The sequence below is a fragment of the Mobula hypostoma genome, chromosome 28 (assembly GCF_963921235.1).
Source record: "Mobula hypostoma chromosome 28, sMobHyp1.1, whole genome shotgun sequence".
NCBI lineage: Eukaryota > Metazoa > Chordata > Chondrichthyes > Myliobatiformes > Myliobatidae > Mobula > Mobula hypostoma.
In genome coordinates, this window is record NC_086124.1 from 12128709 (window position 1) to 12152326 (window position 23618).

At 42.3% G+C, this 23618-nt stretch overlaps 2 protein-coding genes across 3 annotated transcripts in view; one reads left to right on the top strand and one right to left on the bottom strand.

The window, feature by feature from the left end:
• The window catches only part of LOC134338826 (putative transmembrane protein 244), a 29250-nt gene extending 23122 nt beyond the window's left edge, over positions 1–6128 (bottom strand). Inside the window, exon 1 of the mRNA XM_063034914.1 lies at positions 5708–6128. The gene's annotated coding sequence lies outside the window, so the exon portion shown is untranslated. The remainder of the gene's footprint in view (positions 1–5707) is intronic.
• A 682-nt stretch (positions 6129–6810) lies between these two features.
• Positions 6811–22352, top strand: LOC134339118 (serine/arginine-rich splicing factor 4-like). Of its 2 annotated transcripts, none has more exons than XM_063035447.1 (6): positions 6811–7022; positions 14110–14252; positions 15178–15290; positions 17880–18094; positions 19322–19408; positions 21026–22352. In XM_063035447.1, exons 1-6 carry the CDS (start codon positions 6916–6918, stop codon positions 21840–21842), a joined length of 1482 nt encoding a protein of 493 aa, XP_062891517.1. In that variant the 5' UTR covers positions 6811–6915; the 3' UTR covers positions 21843–22352. The 2 variants fall into 2 exon arrangements, with proteins under 2 accessions (XP_062891517.1, XP_062891519.1); XM_063035449.1 differs by having other exon boundaries at positions 19340–19408.
• The last annotated feature ends 1266 nt before the right edge of the window (positions 22353–23618 follow it).

A 23618-nucleotide genomic window follows, 5' to 3' on the forward strand; every position in this document is an offset into this window, starting at 1 on the left:
GCTGCTTCTTTCCTGCAAAAGTGTTTCATGTAGGCATGGCTCAATGGTGGGGTGGGCTTTACCTGTGATAGACTGGGCTGCATCCACCACTTTTTGTAGGATTTTCCATTCGAGGGCTTGGTGCTTCCATACCTGGCTGTGATGCAGCCAGTCAATATACTCCCCACTATAGAAGCTAGTCAAAGTTTTAGATGCCATGCCAAATCTCCACAAACTCCTAAGGAAGTTGAGGTGCTGCTGTGCTTTTTTCATAATTGCAGTTACGTGCTGGGCCCATGACGGGTCTTCTAATAATAATACAGAGGAATTTAAAGTTGCTAACCCTCTCCACTTCTGATCCTCCAATGAGGACTAGCTCATGGACCTACGGTTTTCTTCTCCTGAAGTCAATAATCAGCTCCTTGGTATTACTAACACTGAGTAAGAGGTTGCTGTTATGACACCACTCACTCAGATTTTCAATTTCCCTTCAATATGGCGATTCATCACCACCTTTGGTTCATCCAATGACAATGGTGTCATCAGCAAACCTAAGTATAGCATTGGAGCTGTGCTTAGCCACACAGTCATAGGTGAAAAGTGAGTAGAGGAGGGAACTAAGCACACAGCCTTGTGGTGCACCTGTGCGGCTGGAGCTTGTGGAGGAGATGTTATGGCCAATCCGAACTGACTGGGGTCTGCGAGTGAGAAAATCCAGGATTCTATTGTACAAGGAGGTATTGAGGCCAAGGTCTTGGAGCTTTTGATTAGCTTTGTGGGGTTGATGTTATTGAATGCTGAGCTGTCGTCGATAAAGAGCATCCTGATTGATGTATGCATTTCCAAGCAAGGATAGTATGGGACTTGGAGCGGAAACCTGCAGATGTTTCCACGTGACCTTGCTCTTCTTGTTGACAGAGGTCACAGGTTTATAATGCACTGTCCGTCAGTGTCACAAAAACAAAGGAGCTGGTTGTGGACTACAGGAGGAATGAAGATAGGCTGACCCCTATAGACACCAATGGACCTGGGGTTGAGAGGGTGAACAGCTCGAGGGAGAGGTTGATCTGTACATACCAGCTGTGTGGTGAAAAAGGCACAACAGCGCCTCTTTCACATCAGACAGTTGAAGAAGTTCGGTATGGGCCCCCAAATCCTAAGAATTTTCTACAGGGGCACAATTGAGAGCATCCTGTCTGGCTGCATCACTGCCTGGTATGGGAACAGTGCTTCCCTCAATCACAGGACCCTGCAGAGAGTAGTGCGGACAGCCCAGTGCATCTGTAGATGTGAACTTCCCACTATTCAGAACATTTACAAAGACAGGTGTGTTAAAAAGGCCCAAAGGATCACTGGGGACTCGAGTCACCCCAACTGCACACTGTTCCAGCTGCTACCATCCGGGAAACGGTATCGCAGCATAAAAACCAGGACCAACAGGCTTCGGGACAGCTTCTTCCACCAGGCCATCAGACTGATTAATTCATGCTGACACAACTGTATTTCTATGTTATATTGACTGTCCTGTTGTACATACTATTTATTATAAATTACTATAAATTTCACATTGCACATTTAGACGGAGACGTAACAAAGATTTTTACTCATGTAAATGAAGGATCTATGTAATAAAGTCAATTCAATTCAAAGCAACCTGGGTGGGGAAATAAAGTGCATTTTGTAGAAGGCACATATTGAGGCCATTTTACACCATTGTTGGAGGGAATAAATGTTTAGGAAAATGGATAGTTGCCATCAAACAGGCTGCATTGTCCTTGGTGGTGAAGTTACCGAGAATTGTTGTAGGGAAAGTACTCCACTACATTGGGCCTTATAGCTTGTAGCTTGTGAATCGGACAATTTTCCACATTGTTGTATAGATGCCAGTGTTGTACAAGATGTGTGGAGGAGTAAGATAGATCAACTGGTAGAGTGGTGTCATAGCGAAAACCTTGTACTCAATGATAGCAAGACCATGAAATTGAGTCTGGACTTTGGGAAGGGCAAGTCAGGAGAATACACGCCAGTCCTCAGTGAGAGGTCCACGGTGGAAAGAGAGAGCAGCTTCATGTTCCATGGTTTCAGCTTCTCAGAGGACCTCCTTTTCCACTGTGGACCCCTCACTGGGGAATGACGTGTGTTCTCCTGACTTGTGACAGCGGAGTCTGTTTGAAAGGGTGCTCCGCTGTTTATTCAGTAGGTCATGGAGAGGATGTGCCTGATTGTCCATAATGGATAACAGTTTCTTTAGTGACCTCCTCTCCACCACTAACTCAGAAGGTTGTAGTCAAGGATGGATCCAGCCTTTTTGATGAGTTTATTTTGTCTTTTTGCATCACCAAAACCGATGCGGCTCCCCCAACATAAAGCCGCAAAGAGGACTGCACTCGCTAAAAACAGACTGGTAAAAGATCTCCAACATCCTGCTGCACATATTGAAGGATCTCAGCTTCCTTAGAAAGTAGAGTTGGCTCATCCCCTTCTTTCTACCATCGGGGAAGAGGAACAGGAGCGTGGAGACCCACACTCAATGTTTGAGGAAGGGCTTCTTCTCCTCCAATATAATTTTTTGAACGGTCCATGAACACTACCTCACTATTCCTCTTTTGCACTAACTATTTTATTTATTGTAACTTTTATATCTTGTACCGTACAGCTGCCACAAAACGACAAATTTCACGACATATGTCAATGATAATAAACCTGATTAAAGAAAAGATAATGTTATATTGAGGAAAGGTAGCAGAGGAATGGATATCTGTGACTGAAGTACAAATGATTCTGCAGATCAACACACAGGCACCTGGGCCCACCATGCCTCTATCTCCAAGCCTACTTATTTGGCAAGAATTCCCCATCCTACACCGATGGACCCCCTCCTCCCACCTCCAACGCTCCTCCTCTTCCTGGACACTTCCTTGTGGTTCTCCGCCAGCTCTGGATCTTTTCATCTCTCATTGCCGATGAGACATCAACCAGCTCGACTTCCGCACTCCGCTCTCCTCATCCAGCCATACCCACCCCCTCCGAACGCATTGTCCACCATTCTCTCTGCACCAATCCCAACCTTACCATCAAACCTACAGACAAAGTGGGTGCTGTTGTAGTGTGGGAGGTAGTCTGACCCCTGCCTTGCTGAGGCCAGGTAGCAGTTCTCAAGCACCTCCACTTACTTACCCCTTGGAAAGGACTTCACTCCGAACCATCAGCAAATTGTCTCCCACACCATCACCAACCTCATCAACTCTGGAGAACTCCTGTCCTCTACCATCAAACTCATAATTCTCTTACCCCACCTTGCTCACTCCTACCTCCTACCCGACATCCACAAACCCGGCTGTCTGGGTAGGCCCATTGTCTCTGCCTGCTGCTGCCCCACTGAACTCATGTCAGCATACCCTGACTCCTTTCTATCTCCCTTGGTTCAATCCCTTCCCACTTACAATCGTGACATTTCACATGCTCTCCATTTCCTCAACAACTTTCAATTCCTTGGCCCTGGCCGCCTCACTTTCACCAAGGATGTCCACTCCCTATACGCTTCTATCCCCCAATCAAGAATCTGTCTGCTTCTTCCACAACAAAAGACCTATTCAGTTCCCCTCCACCACCACCCTCCTCCATCTGACAGAACTGGTCCTCACCCTCACCGATTTCTCCTTCGGTTCCTCCCACTTTCTCCAAACTCAGGGGGTGGCCATGGGTACTCACAAGGACCCCAGCTATGCCTGCCTTTTCGTTGGCTACATAGAACAGTCCCTGTTCCAAGCATTGCCTGGTAATACCTCGCAACCCTTCCGGTGCTACATTGACAACTGCACTGATGCTGCTTCATGAACCCATGCTGAGCCGGTCAATTTCATAAACTTTGCCTTCAACTTCCACCCTATTCTTACATTCACTTGGTCTATTTCTGATACCTCTCTCCTCTTTCTTGACCTCTCTGTCTCCAATTCATGAGCAAAACTGTCTACAGACATCTGTTGTAAGCCTACTGATTCCCACGGCTATCTTGATGATACATCTTCCCACCTTGTCTCCTGTAAAAATGCTATTCCCTTTTTCCAGTTCCCTCATCTCCACCACATCTGTTCCCAGGATAAGGCTTTCATTTTCAGGACATCAGAGATGTCCTCCTTCTTCAAAGAATGGGGTTGCCCTTCCTCCACCATTGATGCTGCCCTCACTCGCATCTCCTCCATTTCCCGAACATCCATGCTCACCCTTTCTTCTCACCACCTTAATAGGGACAGAGCTCCCCCTGTTCTCACCTATCACCCGATGGGCCTCCACGTCCAACACATTATTCTCCGCAACTCCCACCATCTTCAATGAGGTCCTACCACCAAACGTACCTCTACCTGATTTCCAACTCTTTGCTTTCCGCAGGAATCACTCCCTCCATGATTCCCTTGTCCACTCGTCCTTACCTACTAATCTCCCTCCTGTCACATATCCCTCAAGCAACAGAGGTGCTACACCTACCCATTCACCTTCTCCCATTCAGGACCCCCAATAGTCCTTTCAGCTGAGGCAACACTTCACCTGTTGGTGTCATCTGCTGTAGCTGGTCCTCCCAACGTGACCCCCCTCTACACTGGTGAGACCAGACATAAATCGGGGGGACCGCATTTCCTATACCCATTCACGTTCCGATATAACAGTCCATGGCCTCCCTTTTGGCCACCAGGAGGCCACACTCAGGAGGGAGAAGCTACACCTCATTCCCATCAACGGTGTTTGATAGCATTAATATTGATTTCTCCTTCCAGTAATTTTCCCTCTTCTATTCCCCACCCTGCCCTCTTACCTCTTCTCCTCATCACGTACACCTTCCCCTGGTGCCCCTCCTCCTTCCCTTTCTCCCATAGTCCAATCTCTTCTCCTATCAGATTCCTTCTTCTCCAGCCTTTCCACACCCGCTTGGCTTCACCCATCACCTTCCAGCTATCTTCCCCCCTTCCCCTCACCTTTTTTCTCCTCTCACATCTTTCCCCTTCCTTTCCAGTCCTGAAGAAGGGTCGACTGCAACGCCGACTGTTCATCTCCATAGGCGCTGCCTGACCTGCTGAGTTCCTCCAGCATTTTGTGCGCGTTGCTCTGGATTTCCAGCATCCGCGGAATCTCTTACATGGAACGAAGGTGCTCAACAAAACACTCCCCTAATCTACGTCGGGTCTCACTGGCATAGAGGAGGCTGCACCAGGAGCATCAGATACAGTAGATGACTCCAACAGATTCGCCACTGAAGTGTCACCTCACCTGGAAGAACTGCTTGGGGCCCTGAATGATAGTGAGGAAGGAACTGTACGCCCGGTGTAGCCCTCGCCCTCCTTGCAAGGATAGCTGGCAGGAGGGACAGCATTGGGAGGACAATGGGGGAAACAAGTGGACAAGGGAGCCAAATGGGGTGTTCGAAGGTAATATTCCATATGCTGCTAATAACAAGGCAGTAGGACATGCCCAGCAGATCAGACTGTATTAATGGAGAGGAAAACTGAGCCTACTTCACAGATGGATGACTTAAAGAGGAGAAATGGCCAATGATTATTCTCTCCTTCACAGTGGCTCCACCACCGCTGGATTCTGCAGGTAGGAGAAGATGTGTGCAGGGGCAGTGGCTGCAGTCTCGCATGTTAAGTTACAGTTCTGTTAATGCAGGTCTGTCAAACTCTCATGTGCCTAGTTTGAGGAATACCCCTTCCAATTTGGCCACCTAGATACTTACAAGAGATCTGCAAACTCCAATAACTTTGGAACAATTACACCACTTCGGTGGATGTTGGATGTTGCAGGTCAGGCAGTATCTGAGAGGTAGTCGACGTCCTGGGATGAGATCATTTAACCGTTGTGCGCTAACATTACTTAACTGGTGGAGTCCCTGATAAGTGCTATATATATCCAGAGTTGTTTTTGAATCAAGTTCGTTTATTGCCATTCTTCAGTACTAGTGTAAAGGAGAATAAAACGATTGTTACTCTGGAGCAGATGCAGTATAAAACACATGAACACAATGAAAACAATACGAACAGTCCTATAAAACACAATAAGCATAAAGCAGCATAAAACACACGAACACAATGAAAACAATACACAGTCCTATGAAACACAATAAGCATAAAACACACAAACAGAATGAAAACAATATAAACACAGTCCTATAAAACACAATAAGCATAAAACACACAAACAGAATGAAAACAATATAAACACAGTCCTATAAAACACAATAAGCATAAAGCAGCATAAAACACACGAACACAACGAAAACCAATCTCCCCCGGGATCACTAAAGTATGACTATGACTATGAACACAATGAAAACTAAATAAACAGTCCTATAAAACACATACACTATGAAAACAATATAAACACAGTGCTAGAAAACACAATAAGCATAAAACACAATGAAAACAATATAAACAGTCCTATAAAACACAATAAGCACAAAGCAGCATAAAACACACAAGAAGCATAAAGGACACAACCAAAACAGTAAGTATAAACAGCAATCCTATAAGGCACAATGCAGAGTAACTTATACAGGTTGTCATGCACAGTGACTCGTTGATGTTTATGGAGTTGGTGGGCTTTGCAAGTGATTGCCGGTAACTTTGAAAGAGCAGGGAACTGGGGGCATTTGGAACAATGATTACTGGACTCTGACAGACAGAGGGCATTAGGTTTTTGGGCGGACGAGGGCCGACTCCTTAACCGGGAGGGGGAGGGGGGCTTCGGCAGCTCCTCTGGTTTAGTCCCGCAGTACCAGCGGCACGTTGACGACGTCGTTACGCCCGGCGGCGGCCGCTGACGCACGGCGGACGTCGTTACGCACGGCGTACGGCGCAGAAAGGAGCAGCAGCGACGGTGACTTTGAATCCGTGATAAGCGAGGCAGCGTGCGTGCTAGTGAGTGGGGGGAGAGAGAGAGAGAGAAATGCCGCGTGTTTACATCGGCAGGCTGAGTTACCAGGCTCGGGAGCGCGACGTGGAGCGTTTCTTCAAGGGTTACGGGAAAATCCTGGAGGTGGATATAAAGAACGGGTGAGTCTCTCCAACGCCAGCGGGGGAAAGAAAATGGCGGGCGCCCCTCACTCCCGAGGCTTGGACCCTCCTTCGGAGCTGCGGGCCCAGCCCGTCCTCCCGGCCGCCGAGGGCCGGCCGGCTCCCCGCTACGCGGCCCCGGGTGATGAGCGCCCGGAGACGCGTGGAAGGCGGCCTCGCTGCGGTTTGGATTCCGCTCCTGGGCCCGGCGGCTCTTTGTTCGGCGGGTTTTGGTGCGTCATGCGCGCCAAGCCCGCCGAGCGCCACTGCGCACGCGCGGCCCCGCGGTCCCGGACCCGACGGGCAGAAAGGAAACGGTCTGGCTGTTAGCGGCTTGCAGTCAGGTACTGTTGCTGGAAATATCCGGCGACGTGCAGGCTGGCCCGTTGGCCTTCTCCAGCATCGCTGCGTTTGCACGGGGAAAAAGTACTTGTGCGATTGCAGAGCTTTCCTTTCATTTTTTCCCCCCGCATTTCCATGAGCTACTTCCACAGACCTAGAGAAGCACAGCACAGAAACAGACTATTCAGCCCGTCTAGTCCGTGCTGAGCCTACCCCCGTCGACCTGCACCATCACCATAGTCCTCCATCCATGGACCCATCCAAAACTCTTAAACGTTGAAATCGAGCTCCCTGCGCCACTTGTGCTGACAGTTCATTCTACACACTCTCGATCCTCTGAAGAAAGACTCCCCCTCATGTTTCCCTTAAACTTTTCACCTTAACCTGCAACCTCTAGTTGTAGTTCCACCCAACCTCAGTGGAAGAAAGCCTGCTTGCATTTACCCTATCTGTACCCCTCATAATTTTGTATTTTTCCCTCAGTCTTCTATGTACCAGGGAGTGAAGTCCTAACCTTTTCAATCTTTCCTTATAACTCAGGTCCTCCAGACCCAGCAACATCCTTGTTAATTTTCTCTGTATTCTTTCAAACTTACTGACATCTTTCCTGTAGGAAGGTGACCAAAGCTGCACACAGTACTTCAAATTATCCCTCACCAACGTCTTGCACAACTTCAGCATAATATCCCATATCCTGTACTCAGTACTTTACGAAGGCCAGTGTGCCAAAAGCTTTCTTCATGACCCTATCTACGAGTGCCACCACTTTTAATCAATTACATTCATGTATTGCCAGATCCCTTTATTCTACTGCATTCCTCAGCACCTTACCATTCACCATGCAAGACTGGTTGGTCCTACTGAAGTGCAGCACCTTGCACCTGTCCTGGTCTGGATCCCACTGCGAGCTCTGATAGTTTTCCTCGCTGTCCACTACACCCCCAATCTTAATGTCTCCGAGGTTATAGAGCTGTGGGAGAAAGTGGACAGTCCACATTTCAGGTCAAGGCCCTTGTAGAGTTACCTATTTTTTTCCTCTGTGTGGATGCTGCCTGACCCTCTGATTTTCTCTAGCTCCAGATTTCTAGCACCTGCAGTTTTCTGTCTCACACTCCTACTTTCCAGTCTCTCATTTCTTGTGGTTTATTTGTTTTAACATTTTGTTTATGATTTGAGTTTACTGTGGTGGGGTTGTGGACTTATTGAGATCTACTTAAATTCAAAGTTCAGCTTAGTATTGACAAACTGCTGCTCTTTTGGATGAGATGTTTAATTGAAGTGCTAGCTGTTCCCTTCAGGTAGGTTTAAACAATCCAAAGATATTGTTTCAAAGAAAGCACAACTTTAAAAGTTATAGGGTCATATTGCAGCAAAACAGGCCCTTCAGGCCACTACCAGTAAGTGCTCAGTTACCCTTCTCCACTGTTCACCAAAACTTGATAGCTTTGTAAGCTTGGCAGTTGAAGAGTATACTCAAATGTGAGAGTACCTGCTTCTGTTACCCACTCAAGCAGTGCATGAGAGATTGCACACCACCTTTTTGTTTAGGCATCTTTTTCCCCTTCTCAGTTCTGAAGAAAGGTCTGGATCGGAACTTTTGACTGCTTATACATTTCCGTAGCTGCTGCCCGACCTACTGAGTTCTTCCAGCATTTTGTGTGTGTTGCTTTGGATTTTCCAGCGTCTGCAGACTTTTCTGTGTTTATGATTTGCAGCTACCATCTTGCCGAGTGAAAATGCCCTTTATCTGATCCCTTCTAAACTTCTTACCGAAAGCCTTTGTCTTCTGTTATGGGGAAGGTTGCTGATTATCTGCCTCCTCATAATCTGTGCTCATAATTTTGTGTAGTTCAGTCTACCTATCTTCTGTTCTCATAACTGAGGAGCTCTAGATAAATCTCCTCTACTCTCCAGCGCAGTTATGTGTGGTAACCAGTATACTCAGACCCCGCATAGTGTTGATTTGTGACAACACAGTTATTCAATTCTTTATTGAAATTTTTTTTTAAATGACAAAATTTCATTTTAAACTATGCCTAAAATTTCTCGAGTGGCGCCATTACTATAAGCATCTGATTGGTCAATTAGAGTGCTTTACATATGCTGTGAGCCACTCACACACAGCCAATCATATATTAGTTCATGCTCTGCCTCCCCATATGTAAACATTTTTACTCTCTGGACAATTTATTCCATTTTTTTCACCCCTAATGTCTGGAAAACGGCCTGCAACTTCCAGTGAGGGTAGTGCAACTAAGGTGTCTAGGAAAAGCATTAGCATGGATGTGAAACTCCTAGGATTTTAGACGGAAACAGTCATCCAGAACATTGTTCATGGACCAGTTCATCGATAATGACCCTGACTAGGAGCGAAGTAATAGGCGAAGAGGTGTTCAAAACGTGATTTCCTGCTACCGAGAACTGCTTCATGAGAGGAAACTTAAAAGGCCTACTTGAAGAAGAAGCCAAAGTTAGCGGAGGACTACAGTCTGATCCCTCCTTCATGTAAGCACCACGAATTATTGTGTGTAAATAAAATGATATCATTTATCTTGGGTCTGATTTTTTAAAAAATATATCAGGCACTCATCTCCATTTACGTAATGTTATAACGACCTCATATAGCACTGATTTACATAAAGCTCCACCTGCGAGGAACTCGTCCTCACCATTAAGCAGGGTCTAAGTTTACTGCACACGGTACTCCATCATGCTAGAGTTTATAAAGCTGTATCATGACCATCCTTCTCTTATTCTGCAGCCTGACTAATAAAGGCTAGATTCCTGAATGGCCTTTTCGCCAATGCTGCCATTTTCAAGGTTCTTGGGTTTGTGCAGCAATCTTTTGAAATAAACTTTATTCATGAAAAATATAAATAGAAAATACAAATCAGTACATGGCTTTCTTTAGGATTATTGTATCATGTCAATACATCATAGTGTTGGCAAGTCTACATTCTATGTGCAAAGCATTTCCCTGGTTCAGCCTCTTCCCACCTACATCCGCAACACTTCACATGCTCTTGATCTCTTCAAAAACTTTCAATTCCCTGGCCCTATTCCCCTCACTTTCACCATTGATGTCAAGTCCTTAATACTTCTGTCCCCCATCAAGAAGGCCTTGAGGGTCTCCAATTCATTCTTACCAAAAGACCCAACCAGTTCCTCTCCATCAACAACCTGCTCCATCTGGCAGAACTGGTCCTCTTACACAGCAACTTTGATGTGTGTTGCTTGAATTTCCAGCATCTGCAGAATTCCTTGTGTTTACGTTTTTAAATTCTCATACACAGCAATTTCTTTTTTGGCTCCTCCCACATTCTCCAAACCCAAGGAGTGGCCATGGGCACCTCTGCTAACACCTGCCTTTTTACTGGCTACGTGGATTGGCCCATGTTCCAAGCCGCCTCAGATAATGGTCCCTGACACTTTTTGTGCTACCTTGTCTGCTTCATGCACCCATGCTGAGCTTGTCAATTTCATCAAATTCACTTCCAATTTTCCCCCTGCCCTTAAATTCACATGCTCCATTGCTGACACCTCTTCCCTTGTTTTTTTTGGCAGTAGGACCTTCATCACAAACCTTTTACTTTGACTGCACCAAGCTTCATTGGATTGTTTAGCTTGTATACCCACCCTTTCAGCCTGGGATGTGCTAGTCAGCAGCATTCCCTCTCGGGTATTGTGTTGCATCTAAATACTAGTTTGGGGCAGATCTCTGTTCCTCAGTACTCCTTGGGTCCTGTCTTCCGTATTTCTCTCTTTTTATTAATCGTCGCAATGTGCAGTACCAAACTCTTAGCAGCAATAAATTCCATTCACTAGTGCTTTGCCCAACTTAGGAAATGATCTATTAACAACAGTGTACTCTGAGAACAAAACCAGAAGAAGACATGGCACTTGATTTTTTTTCAAAAAAAACCTTACACTCCATCCTTAGAACTGTCTATGTCATAACTCCCCTGATACTGACTTTTACAGTTTCCTTTCCGATTCTTGAATTATATGTAATTACTGACATGGCAGCCTTCTCTCCAGCTCTGATTATGTTGACTTTAAAAATTGCTACTTAATTGGAATAATGGCTGCCAAGTTTTTGTGCAGCAGTTGTAGCTATAAACTTCTATGAAATTACAGATTTATTACTTTTTTTTTCCCCAGTGTTGTTTTAAATAGAAGCATAGGTAATTACAGCACAGTACAGGCCCCACTGCTTATGATGTTGTGTCAACCTTTTAATCTACTCCAAGGTCAATCTAAACCCCTCCCCCTACATTATGTTATCCATGTGCCTATCTAAGAGTCTCTTAAATACCCCTAATGTATCTGCCTCTGTCACCACCCAACAACTCGTTCCACGCACCTACTACCCTATATTAAATCCCTCTGACATCTTTCTGCCTTCCTCCAATCACTTTAAAATTATGCCCCATGAAAAAAAATTTGTAGCCACTCAGTCTACGCCTCTACTGAGTCGCCTCTTACCCTCCACTCCAAAGAGCAAAGCTCTGGCTTGGTCAAGCTACCCTCATGAGACATACTCTAATCCAGCAGCAACCTGGTAAATCTCTGCAGTCTCTAAAGCTTCCACATCTATCCTATAATGAAGTGACCAGAAATGAGGCCATATTCAGTTTTCTTATTGAATATTTTCACAACACAGGCCATTTAACCCATTTTGTGTATGTCTGTGCCCGGACTAATTTAATCTATACAATTTCCCTTTAATCTCTACTTCTCTTTCGCGTGTGCTGTATCATGCTCCTCTGCTTTGATTGTTCTGTCACTGGGGGGTAGTTAACCATTAGCCTAGTAATCTGGGAAGCAATTCGGATGGGGAGCATGCAAAGTCCACCCACAACACCAGAGTTCGGGATTGAACCTGGGAGGTAGCAACCTTAACTGCTTTATCAGTATGCTATCTAATAATTTTGGTGGGTGCTTGTTTTGTTTGTGTAATCAATGGCTCAATTTAATGTCAGGAAATGCGTACAGTATGCAACCTGAAATTCTTAAGCTTTGCAGACATCCATGTAAACAGGGAGAGAAAGAATGAATGACAGAAACTGTCATTCTTTAATTTTGTAAATATGTTTAAATATATTGAAATGCACTTTTGGGGATCAAGGGGAAATTATCTTTAGTGAGTAAAACGCTATTCTATTCTTGTAAAAGTCAAGGCATCTAGTACCTGAAGACAAAGTAAGTAAGGAAACTAGTGGGAAGACTGAAACTTTATTTCCAGACTCTATACGCTGTCCACTAACTAGATCCCTCTCATGATAAATTATTTGAGGTTGCCCAGACAATTTGTAACCTTTGTGTCTTTTTTGAACCTGAGCTGTGCTTTGAATTTTATATCTATTTCTATGCTTATACGATTTACACTTTGAGCTAGCAAAGACTTTTTTGTGTTATATTGCTTAGTTTGATTATCCTATTAACGCTCTTAACTGGCCTCCCTTACTGTATATTTCAAATAATTGAGGGCATCTCAAAACCATGTTTCTCTGATCTAACGCACATTTATTATTTCTATGCTTGGTGACGTGCATTGGCTGCTGGTTAAGCATTGCCTTAGATTTAATCCTTTTTAAATCTCTGCATGCTGTCCTTCCAAGTCTAATATGCAGCTTTAAAAGCCTTAGAGGTATCTGTTACTTTGGTTTTACTCTCATGAATATACCTGGTTTCTTAGAGCAGTGAAGCACAGTATGGGCCCTCTGGACTATGATATTATGCGACCTATATAAACCTACTCCACAATTTATCTGACCCTTTCCTTTCTACACAGCCTATAACCTTCCATTTTCCTGCATCCATGTTTCAAACACACGGTCTGTTGATGGCCATATCTTCCAACTGCCAAGACCCTAAGGTCTGAAATAGCCTCCCTTTGCGTTACTATCTTTCCAGCTTCCAATATACTCTTAAAATGTAACTTGTACACTTTGTGATATTCCCTAGAGTGACTTTATCAAGAGTTCTTGTGACACAATGGTAGATTTTGACTTGTGAGGTCCTCGATATTTTCATTAGTCTTGGATTCAGTTGATAGCACATATGTTCTGCACATTTGAAAGCTAACCTCTTCACTGTGCTGCTTTAACATTTAGTATAACATTCTTTAGTGTGACTGGAGCAATGAGGAATGAACCCCAACAGTAAATTACATTCTGGCAATTTCAACTGACCCTCACGTGAGTGACAATGGCTTTATTCCATGGCAAGCTATTTGGTCCTGGCTTGTAATTAGCTAAGAGCCAGGTATTGGAAACAATAGTATCCCCGCTGAAGTAGTCAGTCTACAGAACACAGATAACATTGCCTTTGCTTGCATTCAGAGCTCTGTCATTAGTTATTCATTTATGGATAGCTTCTCATTTAATATGTTCGAAAGCTTACCCTGTCCTTGTGTATGACATAGTCTCTGACAGTAAAGGTTCACAATAAGATCTTGTCTTGTATTCAGCATACATGCTGTATTTCCTTTGCCTCCAGAACTGGCTTTTCATTTGGTGTGATTCTCCTTTCAGTAAAAAGTTTTAACAGCTGGTAAAATAAACTGGAATTTCAGGAACACAAGCCATGTTCTGCTTTGTTTAACTTTTCTTCATTCACAGCAGATGTGTGTGCATATGCTTGTCTTTTCTGCTTGCTTAACTACATAATTTAAGATTTACTATATTTACTTGCTAATCTTCTTGGCTTCAATTGTATGTTTGCATTTTTTTCCCTCTTGTAGATATGGCTTTGTTGAATTTGATGATCCTCGTGATGCAGATGATGCTGTTTATGAGCTGAACGGTAAAGAGCTTTGTGGGGAAAGAGTAATCGTTGAACATGCTAGAGGTCCACGAAGGGACGGCGGTTACAGCTCTCAACGTAGTAAGCATGTTACTTTATTAGTCAAAATGTGAACATATTTAATGTAAAACTTGTAAAATCATATAGAATATGAATTCATCACATAGAATAACTAGCAGCAATTTATATTTGTAATTAAAAAATTTTCACATTTAAAAAAATATCTCTTGAATTTCTATTTAATAGTTGTATATATCTTAATGTTCTTTATTTGGCTAAATTTTATTTTGTTATTATAGTAATTCATTTAAATTATAATTGATTCAATGTTTTCATTGTGATTGTTGATACCATAGTCTTAACAAAGACCTCAATGTTTTAATTAAAAGAGTCCTTTGAGGCTAAGATGACTGCCTGTTCCATTTGCTGGCCTTGGGTTACCTTTCCATGAGTGGCTCTAAGACCTAAGACCATTGACCTTTGGCTGACCTTAAGGAAGCCATGTGACGACTGCTACTCTTGCCATTAGACCTGGGTGGTGAGGACCCCAAGGGTTAGAGGCAGATGTGATAAAACTGAAAATAGGTGCCTGAAATCTTTTTCATGTCAGATATTCTGAAAACCATATTTCACCGTAAGTATAGATGGTAATTGGTTTAGTGGTTTGGTTATTTTATCAAATCATTATCATTTTCATATAATTTATTATGCATGCTTTTGTAATTTTTTGATTTATTAAACTGTAGTATTAAATATCTAGAAGTAAAATTGATTTTGTAATTGTCCAAGCTTCTGATTAATGAACTAATTTTTGAAGATAAAATGTAGTGTTAATTTTAGTGTAATGGGGTGATACTTCAGTTTAAATTGCTGGGATGAGGCATTAATATTTCAGATGTCTTGTGTTTTTAATTTTATCTTTGTAACTTGTGTTTAACGGTGAATTAAAGTAAAAGGTAAGTGTCTTAACTAAAATGTCATTATTGTCTACCTGTCACCTTTAAAGGTGGTTATGGTTATAGAAGATCTGGAAGAGACAGATATGGACCTCCAACTCGTACAGAATATAGGCTAATTGTGGAAAATTTATCTAGTCGTTGCAGCTGGCAAGATTTGAAGGTTTGTGATGTATCTTGTGTGTCGGTGAAAGATTTGTCTCTTAATTACGTACTGTGAAGAATCCTTTTTGGGGAAGGGTGCTTTTAAAAATTCTGTGTGTAACACGGATTTAAACTTGTAATGCATAAGTTTTAAACATTCAAAGGAAAAATATTCTGCTAGAATTCAGTTATAGGTGATTAAATTTTTTTGTCTTACATGTCACTTGAATATGACATTTGAACTTAACTTTTATATCATCAAGTCTACGCAAAATTCTAAATCTGTCAATGTGGTTATGAAAGGGTAAAATATTGAAATGGCTGAATACACAGTAGTGTGTGTGAGTCCAAATCTGACTCCCAGTTTCTGAGTTACTGATTAAGCAAAAGCACCACGAATAGGTATTGCAATTAGTGTAAATATATTTGGGATAGGTAGGGAACAATTATTCAGATTGATCTTCCACGGTATAATGTGATCAGGAGAGCAAGTCTGAGGATCCATACAGTGAAACGGGACAGAGTTTTAAAAATGGGTATGTTAGGTATTTGAAAATGAACAGTGAAACACTAAACCAGCTGTCTAGCTAAACAAGTGTTTGTCTATGCTACCCAAAACCACTACACTGTGCATTCAGTTGTCCTTTAAATGAACGGATACTCTACTAAACCTCCCTAATCTATAAAACCCAAGAAGTAAGCATGCTGCAAATCGATACTTAAGTATTAACAAACGCCGGGGGGGTGCCTCTATGTCTGCAGTGCTCTTTCTCACTGGTCCTTCAGTGTTGGTCGCGGCCCTTAGTCTGAAGTAGAGCCCTTTGGATGGCAAGAAAGAAAAGAGGGCGGACCGTCTGCACACGCTACCTTTTGTGGCCCCAAAGTACTTGGAACCGGAAACGGGTGCTGTGGCAAGTAGGCTATCCAGTGGGAAACGAGCATTGCAGACTCATCAGCACGATGGAAGGGGCTTTCACCTAGAATAAGCCTCGCCCTCCATAGGACACACATCCCCTTAAAATGTACAGATGTGAAATGAAGCCTGAGCCAAATTCATCTGTGTCACCCAACTCACTAATGAAGCTTTCCGTACGCTGGATGAACTCAGCAGGTCGGGCAGTATCAGTCAGAAATGATGAGTCGACTCGTAGTTTCTGACTGATGCCGCCCAACCTGCTGAGTTCATCCAGTGTACTGAAAGTGTTGCTTTGATCTTTTACAGCATCTGCAGATTATTTTGTGTTCACTAGTGAAGCTCACATGAAGAATGGCCCATTGTGTGATACAAGAGAGTGACACTGGTGTCCAGAAAGTATTAATGCTTAGGAAGGACAACGCAATAAATAGATTTAAAAGCAAAATAATGTGAATATTAATTTATTAACTTCCGCAGTAAATCTCTATAATCAATCCCCCTATAAATTATTTATAATGTCATTAATGATTGGTGTAGTGGTATGTTCTAACATTTAAATACAGATTTTGATTCTAGTTTCTGGGGCTTGAGGGTAGAACTTAGGTTAAAAGTTATTATACAAAAGCTCAGTAATGTTTGAAAGGTTTATAAACGTGAATAATATGGGCACTAACATGATAGTTTACACTAGTTCTAAGGAAGTTGAAGGTTGGCAAAAAATGGAAATTGTAGTACCCAAAAATATTTTTATTTGTTCTCGGGATGTTGGTGACGCTGGCAAGACCTCACTTATTGCCCATTCCTAGTTGCCTTGAGGTGGTGATGGTTGGCTGCCTTCTTGAACCACTGCAATCCTTGTGGTGATGGTGCCATAAAAGTAGACAGTGGAACATCAGGTGGATTTCATTTTCAAAGGTAAAGTGTCTGCATAAGAACCACTGGAATAGAATGTAAGGCTGAAGTTTAGCAGCAGGACTGTTGACGGTTGCAAATAAATTAACCACTTAAATTATTCAACATGGAAAATAAATTTGTTTTGGTGATTTTTTTTATTATTTGGTGTATCGATCAACTATTCTACCTGGGTAATAGCTGTTGCAGGAGGAGGAAGGCAGTCAGCAAGAGCGTGTTCTGCCTGATGCAATACAAAGTGTTAGTGCTGATAAATCTGTAAATCTGTCAGGGTATTATAATTTGGTCCATCTGCGATTTTAATACCCTGTTTCTAGTGAGCTAAAAAAAAACACAAGCACTAGAACTCTAGAGCAATAGCTGTAACCTGGCATTTTTAGTCAAAACATGTATTCTGAAATTGGCGTAACAAGCATTCACATAGCAGTTTGCATTGGATTAAGCTTCTCGTCCAAACAATCCAAGACTAACCCACCAGTTCTTTACATCTAGTTTCTCAAAGATTTTTTTTTCTAATCCAAAAAGTAATTACTAAAGTTTAATAATTAGCTAAGTAGACATGATGTGAATGGGCTTAGTGGACTAGTTAAGAATAATTTTGAGTTACCTATATAGCTGACTAGTAATTTTACAGCTGTAATCATTAGATTATGTTCAGTTGTTTAAAGATTTAAATCTGTCAACAGTTCAGTTTTATTTGACATTTCCTTATTTCACTGTTCAAAGATGGAAATAAAAGACAAAGGAAGAAAATTTGAAATTTATACTATACTTTTGTAGGATTATATGCGTCAAGCAGGTGAAGTAACATATGCAGATGCACATAAAGGAAGAAAGAATGAAGGCGTGATTGAATTTAAGTCTTACTCAGACATGAAGAGAGCTCTTGAAAAACTGGATGGTACAGAAGTTAATGGCAGGAAAATCAGATTGGTTGAAGATAGGCCTTCATCGCGGCGGCGACGTTCGTACTCCAGAAGCCGAAGCCGCTCAAGGTATTTTAAATTAGTTATTGCAGGATGGTGTGTGAGGTGTCAAAAAGAGTAAGTCTGTAGAAAGGATAGAAACTTTGGTTGTTTTAAATGGTAACTTCTTGAAAGATTCCTGAATTTCCATTTACTTTAAAAGCATGTCTTCCTGCATGTACCAGTTACTGTCACGTTATTGCTCAACTTCTGGGCCAGAGTTAATTTTAGATTGTTTCTTTTACAGTACTGGGATTTTGTTTTTATTTATTTAGAGATGTTGTGCGGAATAGTCCCTTCCAGCCCTTCAAGCCACACCACACCGCAATTCCCAACAACTCCTGATTTAACCCTGACTAATCATGTGACAATTTACAATGACCGGTGAATCTACCTAGTTTGTTTTTGGACTGTGGGAGGAACCCCATGCATTCCACGGGGAGGATGTGTAGACTTCTTACAGATGATGCTGGAATTGAACTTTGAACACACCAAGCTTTAATAGCATCGTGCTAACTGCTATACTAACGCCATACCGTTTACTGCCATCCCCCAAATCTATTTGCTACTTGAAACAACATTACAGCTACTTTAGTACATTCCTGCTCAGTCTCCTATCTTAAACGCTCATAAACCTGAGCTCTTCCTCAACTTGGATGCCTTCATCCTAAATCATTCTGTTCAGCCCTGACTCCCGTGCAAGGGTTGTGTTGATGCCTCCATTTTAAAATCTATTCATGCTACAGCCCTGATTTTCACCAGCCCCACAGTTACTGAAGGCTTCAGCATTACTTTAATCTTAACTTTTAAGTGTCCTTGCACCCTACCAGCAGCAGCCATGCTTCAGCCACCTGTACTTCTTCAAATCCCTTCCTAATCCTCTCCCTTGTCTGAAACCCCATCTCCTTTATATCAGCTATGAGCCATGCTTAATGTTAATTTCCAGATGATTAGTAACATATCTTAAATATTTTACTACGTTAAAGGGGTTGTATAAATATAACTCATGAACATTATTCTACAACACTTGCTCATTTGGTTCCAATCTTGAAACTCTCATATCAGGATCTCTTCAAAGCCTACTTTACAAATCTTTTAAGCGCACCATTCTGTTTCGTCTTTCGGGTAAGGTGTCAATTTTTGTCAGATGTCCCTGTAGAGTGGGGGAATTTTTTAAAGTACCATTTAATTTTCATTTTTTGGAAGTTCATGTTAGTAGTACCTGTTCTTTTTTGGTGGCCTTTTAAAACAATATAGGTCTCGTTCTCCAAGCAGAAATCGCTCGCACTCTCATAAGAGTCGAAGCCGCAGTGGAAGCACTAAGAGCAGCCGGTCCCGATCACGGTATGTATACAATATAAATTGACTTTTATTTTTTTAAATGAAGTTGAAAGTCTGGGCTTGAACATTAGTTTGTAGGAAAGGGAAGACTTGCTATTTTCTGCAGGTAGAGTGTGGCCTTGGGAGACTTAATCTGGCAAGTAATTGTGGAACAGTTGTTTTCAAATGGCACCTGGTAGAAATGTAGAAAATCATGGGGTGGTTGTGAAGGTGTAATTTTTTTTCGGCTGCACAAACCAACATGCATAATTGATTACTATTTGTACTATGTCATTGAATGGTCAGAATGCAGAAGGAGCCCGTTCAGCTCATATTCCCTTCGGCATTCTAGATAAACTCCCAGTCCCATCAACTTGCCCTTTTTCTGTTACTTTGCAAATTCCCTCATGAAGGCTACGGTGGAACCTAACTCCATATCTTGTATAAAATTTTTCATCTCAATTTTGTTCCCCTTTATTTTTACATCTGTATTACTTGTCCTTTGCTCCTTTCAAAAAAAAAAACACAGCTTATTACTACCTACTTTGTCCAGGCGGCTTGTCATTTAATATCAAATCTCCCTTCGGCCTTCTCCAAAGAAAACAGTCTCAGTTGCTCTAATTGATCCTTATACTGTAGTCTATCATCTGTTGGTCATGTTCCTCAGAAATCTTGTCTGGATAATCTCTAATACTTCCCATTCTTATTTTAATAAGATGAGAAGAATTCCTGCCAAACTATATTGTATGAATAATCATAACATCCCTGTTTTATGCTCTGTGCTTATTCACATAGACCAGAATAGTGTATGTCCTATTGACTGCTTAACCTGTCGTACCTCTTGCAATGATATGAACAGACCTAGTCCCTCTGCTTCTGACTTTTAGAATTTTTTCCTACTATTGTGCATTGCTTTCCACATCTTTCCTATCAAAATGCAACACCTCATTTGCATTTTTAAAAATTGTGATACAGTGCATCGTAGGCCATTTGAGCCATGCTGCCCAGCAATCTCCCAATTTAATTCCAGCCTACTCATGGGACAATTTACAATGACAAATTAACCTACCGACCGATACGTCTTTGGGCTTTGGGAGGAAACTGGAGAACCTGGAGGAAACCCACATGGTTATGGGGAGAGCACATAAGCTCCTCACAAGTAGCAATGGGAATTGAACCTGGGTCATTGGTACCGTAAAGCGTTATGCTGACCACTCTGCTACCGTGCCCTTGATCTGTTATGAATCTGCCCATTCCACGAGCCTTATCAGTCATCCAAAAATTCCAGATTTGTGGACTCCTCCCCCCCTGCCCCCCGGCAAATCAAGATAATTAATGTAGATGGGGAAAAGCAATTGTTCTAAAGTGAAGAATCAACTGTTCACCAGAAGCTGCTCAGGTTGGTCTGTGTTGGTTGAGTACATTGTTATTTTGTGAAGCAGAAATAAATTGCTAACTGTTCTCAGCGGTGTATTAGCGTGGGTGAGAATTAGAGTGCGCTTTGGCAACTGGAATTTATATTTGAAATCATGCCACAAGGGTAGTAAGTTCTGTTCAGAGTTTTTTATTTTCACATCACAGCTGTGTAATTTTGACTTTGAACAAGAATAAATGTTTAATCTTCTAAAATTTGTTTTCCAGCTCTGGTACACACTCTCGGAGCAAGAGTGCAAGCAGAAGCAAAAGTCGAAGTGTGAGCAAGAACAAAACCAAAAGCAGGAGCAGAAGTAAAGAGAAGAAAATCAGAGCAAGTAGTAGGAGTGGAAGTGAGGAGAAAAGTAGGAGCAGGAGTGTTGAACAGGTTAAAGACGACAACGCAGAAGAGAAAGCTGAGAGCAGAAATGAGAACGGGGAGAAAGAGAGGAGTGTTAGCAAAGAGAAGAGTAGAAGTCGGAGTAAGAGTAAAGATGGAGAGAAGACTGGTAGCAGAAGTAGAAGCAAAGAGAAGGGTAAAAGTAGGAGCAGAAGCAAAGAGAGGAGTAAGAGTAGGAGCCAGAGCAAGAGCAAGGAGAAAAGAAAGGGCAGGAAGAGAAGCAGAAGTGAGAGCAGAAGCAGGAGCAGAAGTCGGAGCAAAAATGAGAAGAGCAGAAGGCGTAGCAAACGTGACTGCAAGACTAAAAGTACCAGTAAGAGTGGGAAAAGAAAAGGTGACAAAGAACAATCTAGATCTAGGTCAAGATCAGAATCAAAGGAAAAGGAGGAAAAGACCAGAACTGTTGAAACAGAGGCTGCGGGTGACGGTGCAGAAGTGGATGGGGAATCAGATGTTAACGAACAGACTAAGTCCAGGCTTGCATCTCGTTCTAGGTCAAGGTCCAGGTCAAAGGCCAAATCTAAATCTCGTTCCAGGTCTAAATCAGTCTCCAAAACCAGGTCACGTTCAAAGTCATGTTCGCCTTCCCGCTCTGTGTCAAGATCAGTGTCTCGTTCTAGGTCCCGGTCGCGCTCAAAATCCTAAATTTCCCCCCTGTTCATTTTGTATGAAAACATTAACAGATTTTTTTTCTGGCAGGTCTGTCGTTAGCTGTACCACAGATAATACAAACAATAGACACTGAGAAGCTGTACATTTTTCAAATTAGATAAAATGTATTTAGTGCTAAATTAAAATTTTATGATGGCCCTGTACTGTCAGGAGGATTCTTAGGTAGGTATGCTGTGTGCCGATTAATGGTGCCCATCATTACTGGTGTTGTTGAAATGTATAATGAAGTCTTAAGTTACATTCATTTGTATAACACTTCTTTCTGATGTTGTGGACTTCCTAGCCAAAAATATAGCAAATTGTAAAGTTTTGCCAATACAGTGTAATCAAAACGTAGAGATTCCCTGTCCCCCCGTTGTAAGGAATAGCTCTCTTTGCCTGGGTTCCTGCTTCTTTTCAGCTGGATAACATGCATTGCATTTTCTTTGGTTTGATTCAATAAAATGCAAATAAGTGTCTGACCGGAAGCTTGTATTGTCTTTATTCATTTTGTTACTGAGTAGTATTAAGGTGGATTACAGTTTGAATAAGTTACTGAAGTACTTGAGGCTTATCCAGAAATATACTGGAAGGTAGAGATACTAGATGCTGTCTTCATTCTTTCTATGATATGCACAGGCAGTAGTTTTGGGTGGGAGATTTAGGTTCTGCCTGACTTCCACACCAGCCTTGGCTTGAGGCTAGAGCTGTCGCATAAGTTGATGTCTAGTGCAGCAGTCTCGCTAAGCTTCATGATTGATGTTGCACAAAGCAAGTTCTTTGCTCTCATCCATTACAGAACAGACATTCTCATCCAAAATAAAGTGTATTTCTTTATGTCTATGGTCTTGTGCTGTATCCCATCTGTGTCAAAGTTCAACGTGTGTGTTTAGAGATGCTCTTCTATACACCACTGTTACAGTGTGATTGAGTTACTGTCACTTTCCTGTCAGCTTAAATCGGTCTGGTCAGTCTCCTTTGACCTCTCTCATTAGCAAGGTCTTTTTACCCACAAATCTATGACACACTAGTGTTTTTTTAAATTCCATTCTCTGTAAACTCTAGATTCTATTGTGCATTTAAAAAAAAAACCCAGGAGATCAGGATATTCAAACCCACCCTATCTTGGTGCCAACAGTCATACCTTGTGAACCATGTCTATTGCCTAGCCTACAACAGTTGTCATGGCAAAATCTCAAAAACTTCAATCTGTGAAGCAGTTTCCCACACCCAAAACCATTTTTCCTGTACCTCACTTGGGATTAAAGATGTCACAAAAATCTTTCGTCAGAACCCTAGCAATCAAAAATCCTTGATTCGTTTAACACCCTCTGATAGGTTTCCTGCAGAGCTTAATATATGTCAATGTCTACACATTCCAAGTATTCACACCTTCCCTAGCTCTCCAACATCTGCCCTGCTAAATACTAACACAAAAGTAATCATTCAGAACACCACCTGTCCCCGGCTTCACATAAGGACTTCTCTCTAGGTCCCTAAGAGGTCCTACTCTTTCTCCCGGCTACCCTGCTTCTCAAATATTCATAGAACATTTTGAAACACTAATTCTTATGAGTACAACCATTTCATGTTCCCTTTTTAAACTGCTAAGTATGTGTTTGTATCTATGGAACACAAAATGCTGGAGGGACTCAGCAAATGAGGCAGCATCTATGGAATAAACAGTCAATGTTTTGGGCTGAGGCCCATCTTCAGGACTGACAAGGAAGATGCCAGAATAATAAGGTGGGTGGAGGGATAGAGGCTATG